Source organism: Conger conger, chromosome 2, assembly GCF_963514075.1.
Source record: "Conger conger chromosome 2, fConCon1.1, whole genome shotgun sequence".
In the NCBI taxonomy this organism is placed as follows: Eukaryota; Metazoa; Chordata; class Actinopteri; order Anguilliformes; family Congridae; genus Conger; species Conger conger.
Window position 1 is genome coordinate 89,259,618 of NC_083761.1, and position 12,348 is coordinate 89,271,965.

General features: G+C 46.8%; 2 protein-coding genes across 2 annotated transcripts in view; both read left to right on the forward strand.

The window, feature by feature from the left end:
- Positions 1-343: 343 nt before the first annotated feature.
- Positions 344-2,713, forward strand: gpr142 (G protein-coupled receptor 142). The gene is made up of 2 exons (XM_061230622.1): positions 344-476; positions 1,803-2,713. The coding sequence occupies exons 1-2, from the start codon at positions 344-346 to the stop codon at positions 2,711-2,713; spliced, it is 1,044 nt and encodes a 347-aa protein (XP_061086606.1).
- An 8,664-nt stretch (positions 2,714-11,377) lies between these two features.
- Positions 11,378-12,348, forward strand: part of gprc5c (G protein-coupled receptor, class C, group 5, member C) — a gene marked incomplete at its 5' end in the record, with an annotated part of 7,533 nt that continues 6,562 nt past the window's right edge. Inside the window, one exon of the mRNA XM_061230623.1 lies at positions 11,378-12,348. This exon is cut by the window's right edge and continues 5 nt beyond it. Within this exon, the coding sequence (XP_061086607.1) occupies positions 11,378-12,348 (971 nt within the window).

Sequence of the window (12,348 nt, forward strand, 5' to 3'; positions counted from 1 at the left end):
AACTATAGACATCCACACCAACAACCATAACTACAACAATAACATCCACACCAACAACCATAACTACAACAATAACGTCCACACCAACAACCATAACTACAACAATAACTATAGACATCCACACCAACAACCATAACTACAATAATAACGTCAACACCAAGAACCATAACTACAACAATAATGCCCACACCAACCTGTTTGGAAAAATATTCCTAACTCAAGTTAGGCACAGAACAGTTTGGGAACCTCTGATAGTAGTCCAAGTTCGGCACAGAACAGAGTGGAGTCCATACGTTATCTGTGTGTTTGATGTTGCTCCAGACGCAGGTGATTGACAGCTGTCATGAGCTCCTGGTCAAACACCACGGACCCCTCGGGCACGGACGGCCACAGTGCCAGAGACCCACAGTCTGAGTGTGTTCTGGGCTACATCCCCGTCATCTACTACAGCGCCCTCCTGTGCGTGGGAGTACCAGGTACAGCCCCGGCACGTTCTGCTGTGTGTGTGAGTGTGCGTGTGTGTGAGCGTGTGTGTGTGTGTGTGTGTGTGCGTGTGTGAGTGTGTGTGTGTGAGTGTGAGTGTGTACACAGAGCCAGTCAAACGTTTAGACACACCTTGCATTTTTCTGCTTTTTCCTGTTTTATTTTCTCTGTTTGTAATGAAACAATTCATACTTGGTCAAAGTGTAAGCTTTTATTAAAAGGTATTTTGTACATATTGGTTTCACCATGTTGTAATTGCAGTACTTTTGTATTTCATTGAATATTCTTTGCATGCCATGACATCCTATTTTCAGGTTGTCGTACAAAAAAATCTCTTTGTATTTCAATGGATCTGCATGAGAACTGGGGGGTGGGACTAGATTCAGCTGTAAATTACACCAAAACAGTACAGAACACGTTTGTTGGCTAAATGGCTTTATGTCATAAAGGGTCCAAGGTATCACATGAGCATCAAACCACTGTGCTGCTGCCAGATGAGACATTTCTCCTGACTAATGTTCCTGTTGAACTCAGTGGATATAGTAGATATACATAGACCGTTTGTATATCTAGTAGCAGGACGTTTTTTTGAGGCTGGTTTGATACCTAGGACCCTTGATGACTTACAGCCATTCAGCCAACAAATGTGTTCTGTACTGTATCAGTAATAAACAATATCAATGTGCACATTGTCCGATTTTAATAAAGGGCACTTTTATACATTTTGGTTTCACCATGTAGAAATTACAGCAGTGTTTATACATAGTGCCCCCATTACAGAGCACCATAATGTTTGGGACACAGCAATGTTATGTAAATGAAAATATATTTTCTATTTTGTTGCATATCCTCTGCATACCATAACTTCCTGATTATGATGAACATCCTCAGAATTTTATTTTCAGGTCCTACAAGCGATACTAAAACTCTTTGCATTTGAATGGATCTCTATGGAAATTGGGCGTTGGGACTAGATTCAGCTGTAAATGACGCTGATACAGTATGAAACACATTTGTTTGTTAAACAGCTTGATGTCATGAAGGGTCCAAGGTATCATATGAGCCTAAACCACTGTGCTGCTGCCAGATATGTAGTAGATATGAAAATAATTATCGCTCCTGACAAACTTTCATTTTGGGAGTCTCTCTCCTTCCTCCTCTCCCACTCCATCCCCCTTATACATCTCTCTCCCGCTCTCTCTTCCTCTCCCCCCTCCCCCTCTCTCTCTCTCCATCTCTCTTACCTTCTCTCCCCCCACTCCCCTCTCTCTCCCTCCCCCCTCTCCCCCTCCCCCCCTCTCTCCCCCCCTCTCCCTCAGTGAACATCCTGACTGCAGTGGCTCTCTGGCGCTTGGCTCTGTGCAGTAAGAAGGTGTTGTATGTGTACCTGCTGGCTCTGACGGGGGCGGACATTTTGACGCAGCTCTTCATCGTGTTTGTGGGCTTCCTGCTGGAGACGGCGGTGTTCCACAGGAAGGTTCCGGCCCTGCTGCTCCACTCCGTGAGCGTGCTGGAGTTCTCGGCCAATCACGCGGCCGTGTGGACGGCCGTGCCGCTGACCGTGGACCGCTACGTGGCGCTGTGCCACCCGCTGCAGCACCGGCGAATCAGCTACCCCAGCCGGGCGCGGCGCGTGGTGGGGGGCGTGTTCTCGCTGGCACTGCTCTCGGGCGTGCCCTTCTATTGGTGGACGGACCTGTGGCGGGAGGGCGGGGTCCCCACGGCGACAGACGGGGCTCTGATCTGGACCCATGTGACCATCATCTACTTCCTGCCATGCGCCATCTTCCTGGTGCTGAACTCGCTGATCGTGCTGCGTCTGAGGCGGGGGCGGGGCCAGAGCCCCAGCGCCCAGGCCCCGCGCCGGCTGGGGAAGACCACGGCCACACTGCTGGCGGTGACATCATCGTTCTGCGTGCTGTGGGCGCCGCGCACCGCCGTGGTCATGTACCACCTGTACGGGGCGTCGGTGCGCAGCGACTGGAGGGTGCACCTGGCCTACGACCTGGCCAACATGGTGGCCATGCTCAACACTGCCGTCAACTTCTTCCTGTACTGCTTCACGAGCCCCGCCTTCCGGCAGAGCGTGCGTGCGGTGCTGTTGCTGCGAGGGGCGGAGCCTGCCATCCGCCGACACGCCCACCACCAGGCCCCGCCCACTGCGGCTGGACGCGCCCCCTCCACCTCCTCGCTCTCCAGCGGGGCCAAGCCCGCCCCCACCCCTGATTAATCAAGTGTATGTGTGTGCATACATGTGTGTATATATACAGCGCATTACATACACAGCGCTGCATATACATGCACATGTATGTTCTCAGAATGGGCACCTTTTCAGATCTGTTCCATTATTCCCAGTGCAAACACACACCGTGTTATTTTATCACTAATATGAAATATTAACTATGTGAATGTTTCCTCTGTGTTCCAGTCGTCCGCGGGGCAAAGGAACCCCAGCCTTGCACAGTCACCAGCCGACACCAACATCAGTAAAATAATAACAAAATTATATTTACCAGCACACATATTGCCTTCAAAGCCACAGGAGAAGGACTTAAACTCTTCTGACCTCTACTGGACATCCAATACCCAATAAAGTGCTTTTCCCAGAAAAGCCAATGGCACATACCCATGTCTGTCAAAGTTTGATTAAATCTGTTTGGCTAAAGACATTTTTGAAGGATAAACAAATTAATCGGCTAAAGTTGTTTTAGAAAATGTTTCATTTTTAAGGTAGGCATGTAATTCTTACAAAGAAAAGGGAAGAAATTTTAAGAAGTTGTTGTTGATAGCTAATTATGTTTAATATGTGGTCAGTGTGTTGCATTACCTGCTCACTGTGGTGGGCATACAGTCACCTGAGACTGCAGAAAGGGAAGATGATTTTGCATGTTATGCTTATTTGTGGAACTGATATAGTGGTTGTATTCTGGAATGGGTGTATCATATTAGGAATTCAAGACCTGTTTGATAAAGGTTAGTGAAGAATGCTTGGCTAAAGTTTTAAATTTGCTTGCCAGGTGGTTTGTTGGTAACCATCATCATTTGATTCAGATGCTTTGAGAGCTCCTTCCTTGTGTAAAGCCAGCTGACTGCTGCGCCCCTGGTTTTCGATCAAATAATGCTGCCTGCGGTCTGTGTTCTAGTGAAGCATGTAACTGTCCAAATTATTTGTTGTTCCAAACATAGAACATACACTCACTGACCACTCTATCAGGTAGACCTGTACACCTGCTTTTTAATGCAAATATCTAATCTGCAAATCAGTTCTGTGGGCAGAAATGCCCTGTTAATGAGAGAGGTCAGAGGAGAATGGCCTGGTCTGGTTCTGGTTTTAGCGCTCTAAAGGAAAGCTGACGTGTGTTCAAGTCCAATAACGTTCGCGGCGAACTGGCGCTATGTTTGCAGCAGACAGTTACTGTTGACCGATTTTAAATGAACATTCCATTTAGTTTGCCACCAACGGCTTTTTAATACAAATGGATGCGACTTTGGTTAAACAACGCTATCTAATTTCTTTTTAAAGGTAAGAGCACACAGGCTATTACATTGATTAAAATGTAACATCAACCATTTTTGTTCGCCGCACACTTGCTAACTGTTAGCTAACGTTCGCGGCGAACTGAAGAAAAGTTGGAATAACGTTGGCAGCTTGAACGCACGTCTGGTAACACAAGATAGCTTAGCCACTACTGTTTTTGTTCCATTGCTATACTGAACAGTCACGCTGAAACCAGCCGCAAAAAACACTCTCTGTAAAATAATGCTTACTGCTTGGAGGTCCAATATATTTTTGTACAATGAAATCAGGGAGCGGTATTGGAGCAGTGCATGATGCTCATGGGACATTGTTCATGTTACTCATGGTGTTCAGGGTGAAGTGAGTGTGATGGTCCAGGCTGTGAAGAATGTTCTGGAAAAAGGGCCAGTTACGGAGATCTGCAGGTTGAATTAATGCTGCATTCGATTATAAACCAATTAGAGGAGAGAGAGAGCGAGTGGGGAAAAGAGAGAGAGAGACAGAGAGAGAGAGGGAGAATGAGAGAGCGAGAGAGAGGGTAAAAAGAGGGGGGGAGATTGACAGAGAGATTGGAGAAAGTGGGGGAGAGAGAGCAAGGGGATAGAGAGAGGGAGAGAGAGACAAATGGGAGAAAGGGGGGAGAGATTGAGAGAGATTGAGTTTGATTGAGTGCTCCCCTGTGAAGCAGTGCTTCAGCAGATTGCTTCATTCTGCTCTGCCTGGATGTGGCCACGCCTCTCTCAGTGAACAGCCAATCATATGCAGGGCAGCGTGCTGATTGGCTGTTTATATTGTCATTGTGACAGCCCAAGTAACTGAGTGGTCCTGACAGAACATCACAGAGAAGACCAACTTTACACAGCCAAGACCAGCCCTGTACTGTTACTGCTCAACTTTACTGAAATAATCACTATTATTAGTCACAGCAGTGTTATAATAATCTTATTGTTATTGTTCATGTTAATAAAATGACACTTCATGTTTTTTGTTTATTCTTCTGAGTGTGCTCTCACCATAATACAGCTCTCAGTGAAGTCTGCATTAATGCACTGGGGTCTCCTCAGAACCAGCTTGGAGCCGATGTCGGACCTGGGGAGTCAACAGAATCTAAAACAATTACGTATTTCACCCTCCCAGCAGGGTCTGACCTACAGGCAGCAGATCTGCATCCGACCGACTGAGACACATTCTCAAATCCACATAAAATAAGTGCATCCAACCCACTGAGACACATTCTCAAACCCACATAAAATAAGTGCATCCAACCCACTGAGACACATTCTCAAATCCACAGAAAATAAGTGCATCCGACCCACTGAGACACACTCTCAAATCCACAGAAAATAAGTGCATCCAACCCACTGAGACACATTCTCAAATCCACATAAAATAAGTGCATCCAACCCACTGAGACACATTCTCAAATCCACAGAAAATAAGTGCATCCAACCTACTGAGACACATTCTCAAATCCACATAAAATAAGTACCAAATAATTCCATAAATAAGGCAGCAGGCCCAGATGGCATATTCCCAAGGGCGCTTAAAGAACAAGGTGAGATCATCCTTAAACCACTGGCAAGTATTTTTAGACAGTCTTTAGAAACTGGAGAAATGCCGGATGACTGGATACAAGGTAATATAATACCTCTATATAAGAAAGGGAACCGCGCTGATATACAGGCCCTGAGAGGAGTGAGGTGGGGAGGGGAGGCGAGGGGAGGGGAGGGGAGGGGAGGCTCAGCACCTCCTGGGTCAGAAAACCGACTGTCGCTTCATTTTACATTTCTTTGTGCTGGTTTGTTTTGTTCATGTTTGAGCAACGCCCTGCTGCCTGGCAGCCCTGCAGCTGCGTGTGTGCTGATCACTCATCATTCAAACAGCACTGTTTCATTTGTGTCGTAAAATGTAGGGGATTTAAGTGTTTGGTAATTTTCCTATGTATAAGACAAAGGTTTGTTTAATAGTTTTAATGTTAGTTATGTGGCTCATGAAGAGAGATATGAACATGTGAACAGTGTGCGGGTGCTTACTAGTGTTGATGTGTGTGTTGATTTTTCCCATACATTATCTAATTTTCAGCAAAGCCTAGAATTAATTAATTGAGCGCAGATTGTTTAATTTTTACATAGGTGCATGTGTTTCTCAGAACAGTGCTCTTTTTGCAGTATTGTTCACAAACGTTTGCCACTGACTGTACAGTAAACTCTACGCCGCCAGTGTGTCACAACAGCACAGACAGCCATAATGTAACGATGCAGTCTAAGAAACATAACTGTGTCTAAACACCAAGACTGGTGGAAACCGCAATGTCACCCAGTGTCTCATGGAGTGTCACGCCACCTGGTGGAGAACAACAGAACAGACAGCGATTAAAAACGTGCATATATCAAGTCATTGGCTGTGTCTCCAGTCGTGTATCTGCGCACTGAATGAACAAAACAAAGCACAAAGGAATACTCAAATTAAGCGACAGTCCGTTTTCTGACGCAGGAGATGTTGAGTCCCCTCTCTTCCACCCCTCGTTTCTCTCTCTCCGCTCTGAGGAACGCTTTGGAAAGCCTGGAGGAATCTGTCCCACAATACTACTACTACTACTAATTGTCAATATTATTATTATTATTATTATTATTATTATAACATTGCAAGATGGAATACTTCCGTGCACAGGATCAGGCCTTGGGGGCAAAAGCATGGAGAAGCACTGATGTAGAGAAGGACACACATTGAAGGTTGTAGCAACAGCAGCAATAAACCAACAGAGTAAACCAAGATACCTTTATATAGTACACCAACTGTAAGATTAATTTACACGAAGGAAAAGAAGCGGAGGTATTGAGTCTGAGTAGTTAAACGTAGGTGAGGTTTGGCTAGCCAGAATTAATCAAGAAGTTTTGCTGTCAGGCTCAGGCCACTTCAGACCACAGGTAACTTAACATTAACTTAAGTTAATGTTAACTTAATACAACCAGCAAGCTCACTAGCAAGCCAGATTTAGCTACGTAAACATTACAGCAATCCAGAAAACCACCACAAACATCTTCAGAAAAAATCAAGCAATACTGTAGCGTCAGACTAGCTAGCTGTCGTCCAAACTTGTCACAGGTAACCTAAGTTCAGCCCAGAAGCTAGCTCACAAGTAAACTTCTTTTAACGTGAATAACTATATAATCAGAATAAATATAAATATGATCAGAATTCGAAATTGACCAAATGTACTACCTTACCTCTTTAGCTAAAATAATGTCCATGTCCACGGAATCATGGCCGCGCCATCCATCCTTACAAATAGCTTATGCATTTTTTAAAATCCTGGATCATTTAGGCTATATCTAACGTTAGCAAGGTCTGTACCGTAGCATGTTTGAAGCACGTGGCTATGTGTTTGCGACATGCAATTGGAAGAGGTGGGGTTGGAGTTATTTTTGTACAGCCTATGGTCTCAACAGGCACACATTAATCGAATGAGTCAGTCAGCTGAGGCCATTCTGATTTTGAGTGTAAGACTCATCTTTGCTAAATATTGATTTATCCACGGCACAGGGATCAACATCGGCAGTAAGATTCATGTTTTCTAACGCGCTGCTCACGTTAGCTAGGCCCCGGTTGGGATAGGGTTTGCAAGGGGGATAGCCTCCCCCTTTACTTTCATTTGGTCGAGAAAAAAAAAGAAGAAAATAAACCAAACAAATGCTAAACTGGACATTAAATGAATATATTTTATAAGTAAAATGTAATGAAGTAAACTTGTCATGAATTAACTTTAAGAAACGTAAATGTCCTGCTACGACTCGCTACTTAGCCTATATCTCTCACCTAACGGCCCTTCGTCACACTACAATGTAGGTAAAAACCTAGGTAGGTAGAGGAAAGGACATTTCGAAACCATTGATTGGACGAGCACAATGTCAGTATTCATTCTAATGGTTGATTCGTGGCTCGTCATTTTAGGTGTCTTAGCCAATAAGGAGTGAGTAGGGTGAAAAAAATGGTTTACATTGGCTTGTATGAGAAGGCCCGCCCATTTTGCGGTAGCTCGGCCTTTTGCCTCCCCTGGTCCTCAGCGCAACTTCAAACTGTCCGTCCATTCTGGCCTGTAGGTGTCATTGTTTACACATTCTGGAATATTACAATACTATTACAATAGGGAATCTTTTCCAAAGAAGAGAGAAAAATAAGATTTAGAAATGGGGGAAAATTTTAAATTACTTGTTTCATTATTTGATCTCACTTTCCTCTCAAAAAAGAGAAGAGGTACTGATACTGTTACCTCTATTAACCAGGGGGGTGGAACTCCGGGAGTTATTATTTTATATTGTTTTTCATAAATGTAGTGAGTGAATCACCAGTAAACAAGTAAACTGAAAAACAACGGTTACAACGGCCTACGTTTTTTAACAGCGATGTGTACCTGAAGCACAGTTTAGTAGTGTTATACCCACACTAACCACAACTTAGTTGACGGGACCAGCTAGAAACGAATCTGATTTTCTGTCACATAGCAACGAGAGCAAACTCCCAAAGGACGTCGCGCACGTACTGCACGCTCTCTCCATCCCGTGCCTTAATGACGCAACGCCTGAATATGATATTTGAACATGAATAATGAGTAATAAACTTTTCGATGCCCCTATTTTTTTCCTCTTGCGTCCTTGCAATTCCGGCAAGTGATGTTTATAGCCTACATTTGTTTTTAAAAAACATGTCAAAAGCAAAATTGCCCCACTTAACTTATTTCCACTATCGTTGCAACTAAACAAATCATGCCAACGCAAGAATGCAGAGACTGCGGGGTGTATCTGTAAATAAGCCTACAGTCCGCGAGGCCCCAGCTGCCCGAAGCCGGTGAGTTCCGCGCAGTGCGGTCATTCCTGACACACGAACACACAACATGTCACATAGGCTATAGCCTACTCTTAACATTCGCGAGGTCCGTTCAAAACCTCGAACAAAGCGACTCTATTCACCAAATCTCCAGCCACATCACAGCAGAAGCGCGGCGTAAACAAGCCCGCTGCGCGCTAAACGGGTCAGCAAAAACAGATTAAGTAGCTAAGTGGGGTCCAGGGAACAACTTCTGCTTGGCACAGCTGCAGCCGTGCTGCCAGTGCTTTCCCTGTGTTACAGTGGGTCTTATTGTGACCAGCACAGAGGGCCTCTATGAGATATTCCGGGGCAGGAAAGGAGGCACCTGAACCGCATGCGGAGAGGTACTTAGATGCTGGATTTCATCTGAGCTACACAGAGAGAGAGAGAGAGAGAGAGAGAGAGAGAGAGAGAGAGAGAGAGAGAGAGAGAGAGAGAAATGGGAAGAGAGAGGGAGGGAGAGAGAGAGCAGCTCCACAGAGAGAGGGGGGAGGGAGAGAGAGACAGATCGGGGGAAGAGAGAGAGGGAGGGAGAGAGAGAGCTGCTACATTCGACTGCGATCAGGAACAACATGATTATACGTAGGCTACATATGCGGGGGAAATCACTCTAAATCACGTTATACAAAGACTTTGCCAGTTAGGAACTCGGCCCACTTTGGCGAACTTTCAATATTACACTCTTAAATTGCTTAAATATACGCACAAACGCTTTACAGAAAGTTACGCTGTTGTCTTGTCGTCGAGACGTACATATCGCAGTCCGCATTTTTACTTTGTGGGCTGCGCTCGAGTAGCGGCGGATTTCACCTCTTCCAAGGTAGAGCTCCACAGGTAAGACCTCCGGTTTAAGCATCGAGGAAAGTTTTAACAAGACTCGGCATCCATTGTTGTGAAAGTTACAATTTTACAAAAAATCTAACCGCAATGTAGAATAATAGCTTGTTAACATAACAGTAGTTGCCTAACTTCTGGTAAAGTTACATACCAGCAATACTACGTAGCCTACTTTAAATAACATAGCCTAATAATGATGATGATGATGATGATGATGTATGTTCTCAATTCAGCTATTGTGTTTTTACTGATGTGTTCAAAGAGAACAACATATTAACACTTAGAATTTTGAAAACTGTCCCAATTCATAACTGTGACATCAAACCTTCTTGAGAAACCTTTCTAACAAGCAAATGAACCCATAAATATTATCCGGGGGAAAATTTGCCTAACTGCCTAACTATCTTTAGCGGGTGTGGCTCTTCCGATGCAGGGTTACATTTCTAACGTTATCGGTGTGTGTTGGTAGCTTTCCTCTCCTGCTAAAAAAATCTGAATTATTTCCCATTTTCAGATAATAATAATAATAATAATAATAATAATAACATAACCTCCATAAAAGACAAAATATTTGTTCTCAATACCGCTGCGCCGCGCGCTTCCCACACCTGCACAGGTGTGCCTCCGTCTTTCCTGAAGTCCCGCCCCCGCCGGCAGTGCACGGCGTGATTGGCCCGCTCGGCTGCCAATTATGCGCCTGAGCCAGCAGAGAGATGCAGAGGGGAAATGGCGGCTGAATGGCATGTGATGGATCAGCGCAGGTTACAGAAACAGAAGCGCCCCTCTGATCACCTCTCATCTGTTCATCACCTTGAAAGACCCGCCCTCTTTGGACCCCTACCCCCAAAGTCCAACCCCCACAAAATCAATATTTATTTAACAGTGTTATCAGTGATTAGCAGGCCATGGCAGAGACAGGGCACCTGTACAGATGGCTGTTTTTAGAGCCCCCTGTCTTTCTGAAGGCCCGTCTCTCAATGATTAACCCACGCTGACAGTGCCCATGTGTGCACTGCATGGGCTCTTATTGTGTGGGCTGTCAGATGATTACGGAGAAACTGGGAATTACCAATGGTTAACTGTGACACTAGTGTGTCTGCGTCAATGAGTGTGTGTGTATTTGCGTGTGTGTGTTTGTGTATTTGCGCATGTGTGTGTGTGAATGGGGCGGCCTGTAGCGTAGTGGTTAAGGTAAATGACTGGGACCCACAAGGCCGGTGGTTCGATCCCCAGTGTAGCCACAATTGTGTGTGTGTGTGTATTTGTATTTGTGTGTGTATGTGGCTGCATTTGTTGGGTAATTCCATGCTGGATTATCACAGATTTGAATGCGGTTGAGCTGATTTGGCCTGAGAAGAAATGCCTAAATGACCCTGTTGTTCCTCACTTTGGATAATTTCAGGGTAATACAATGTATAGTAATGTAATGTTTGTATTGTAATGTAACAAACACAATGTAATATAATGTATTGTGTACTGTACTGTAATGTAACCCACGTACTGTAATGTAATGTGCGTTACTGTACTGTAATATAACAATACGTACTGTAATGTAATGTGCGTTACTGTACTGTAATATAACAATACGTACTGTAATGTACTGTCCTGGTTGCAGGTTCGATGGCGCTGGGCGTGGCTGTGAGACTCCTGTTGCTGTGGATGTGGGCGGGGCCGGGCGCGGGGGCGGGGAACAGCACTCCTGAGGGGTGTGGCTCGGGGGTGGAGCCCCAGTACTTTGCGCTGTGTGACCTGGGCGCGGTGTGGGGCGTGGTGGTGGAGGCGTTCGCGGCGGGGGGCGTGGTGAGTGCCCTCATGCTGACACTCGTCCTGCTGGCCAGCCTGCCGTTCGCGGCCGGGAAGCGGAGGGGCGTGGTCGGGCTGCAGGCCGGCTTCCTGCTGGCCACGCTGGGCCTGTTTGGATTGGCTTTCGCCTGTGTGGTGGGGCGGGGCTTCGCCACCTGCGTGGCGCGGCGCTTCCTGTTTGGCGTGCTGTTCGGCGCCAGCTTCTCCTGCCTGCTGGTGCACGCGGCGGCCCTGAGCTCCCTCGCGCGGCGGGACTGGCGACCGGGCGGCGGCTGGCTCTGCCTCGCCGCTCTGGCACTCTGGCTGGTGGAGGTCGTCATTAACACGGAGTGGCTGATCGTTACCGTGGTGAGGAGCCCGCCCCTGAACTCCACGGTTCCCGCGCCCTGCGCCATCGCTAACTGGGACTTCGTGGCGGCGCTGGTGTACGTGATGGTGCTGCTGCTGGCGGCCATGTTGGCCACCGTCCCCGCGCTGGCGGGGAAGCAGCCGGCCTGGCGGCGCGACGCGGCCTTCATCCTCCTCACGGGCCTCCTGTCCGCCGCCATCTGGGCCGCCTGGGCCGCCATGTACGTCTACGGCAACCGTCGCCACGGCGACCCCAGCTGGGACGACCCCACCCTGGCCATCGCCCTGGTGACGGACGGCTGGGTGTTCCTGCTGCTGTATGCCGTGCCGCAGATCTGTGCGCTCACGGACCAGGGGGCGGAGCCTCCAGCGTACGGGGCGGAGCTGTACCCCCCCCCGCCCCGCGGGGTCGGGTACGAGACCATCCTGAAGGAGCAACAGGCCGCTCAGACCATGTACATGGAGAACAAGGCCTTCTCTATGGAGGAGCCCAA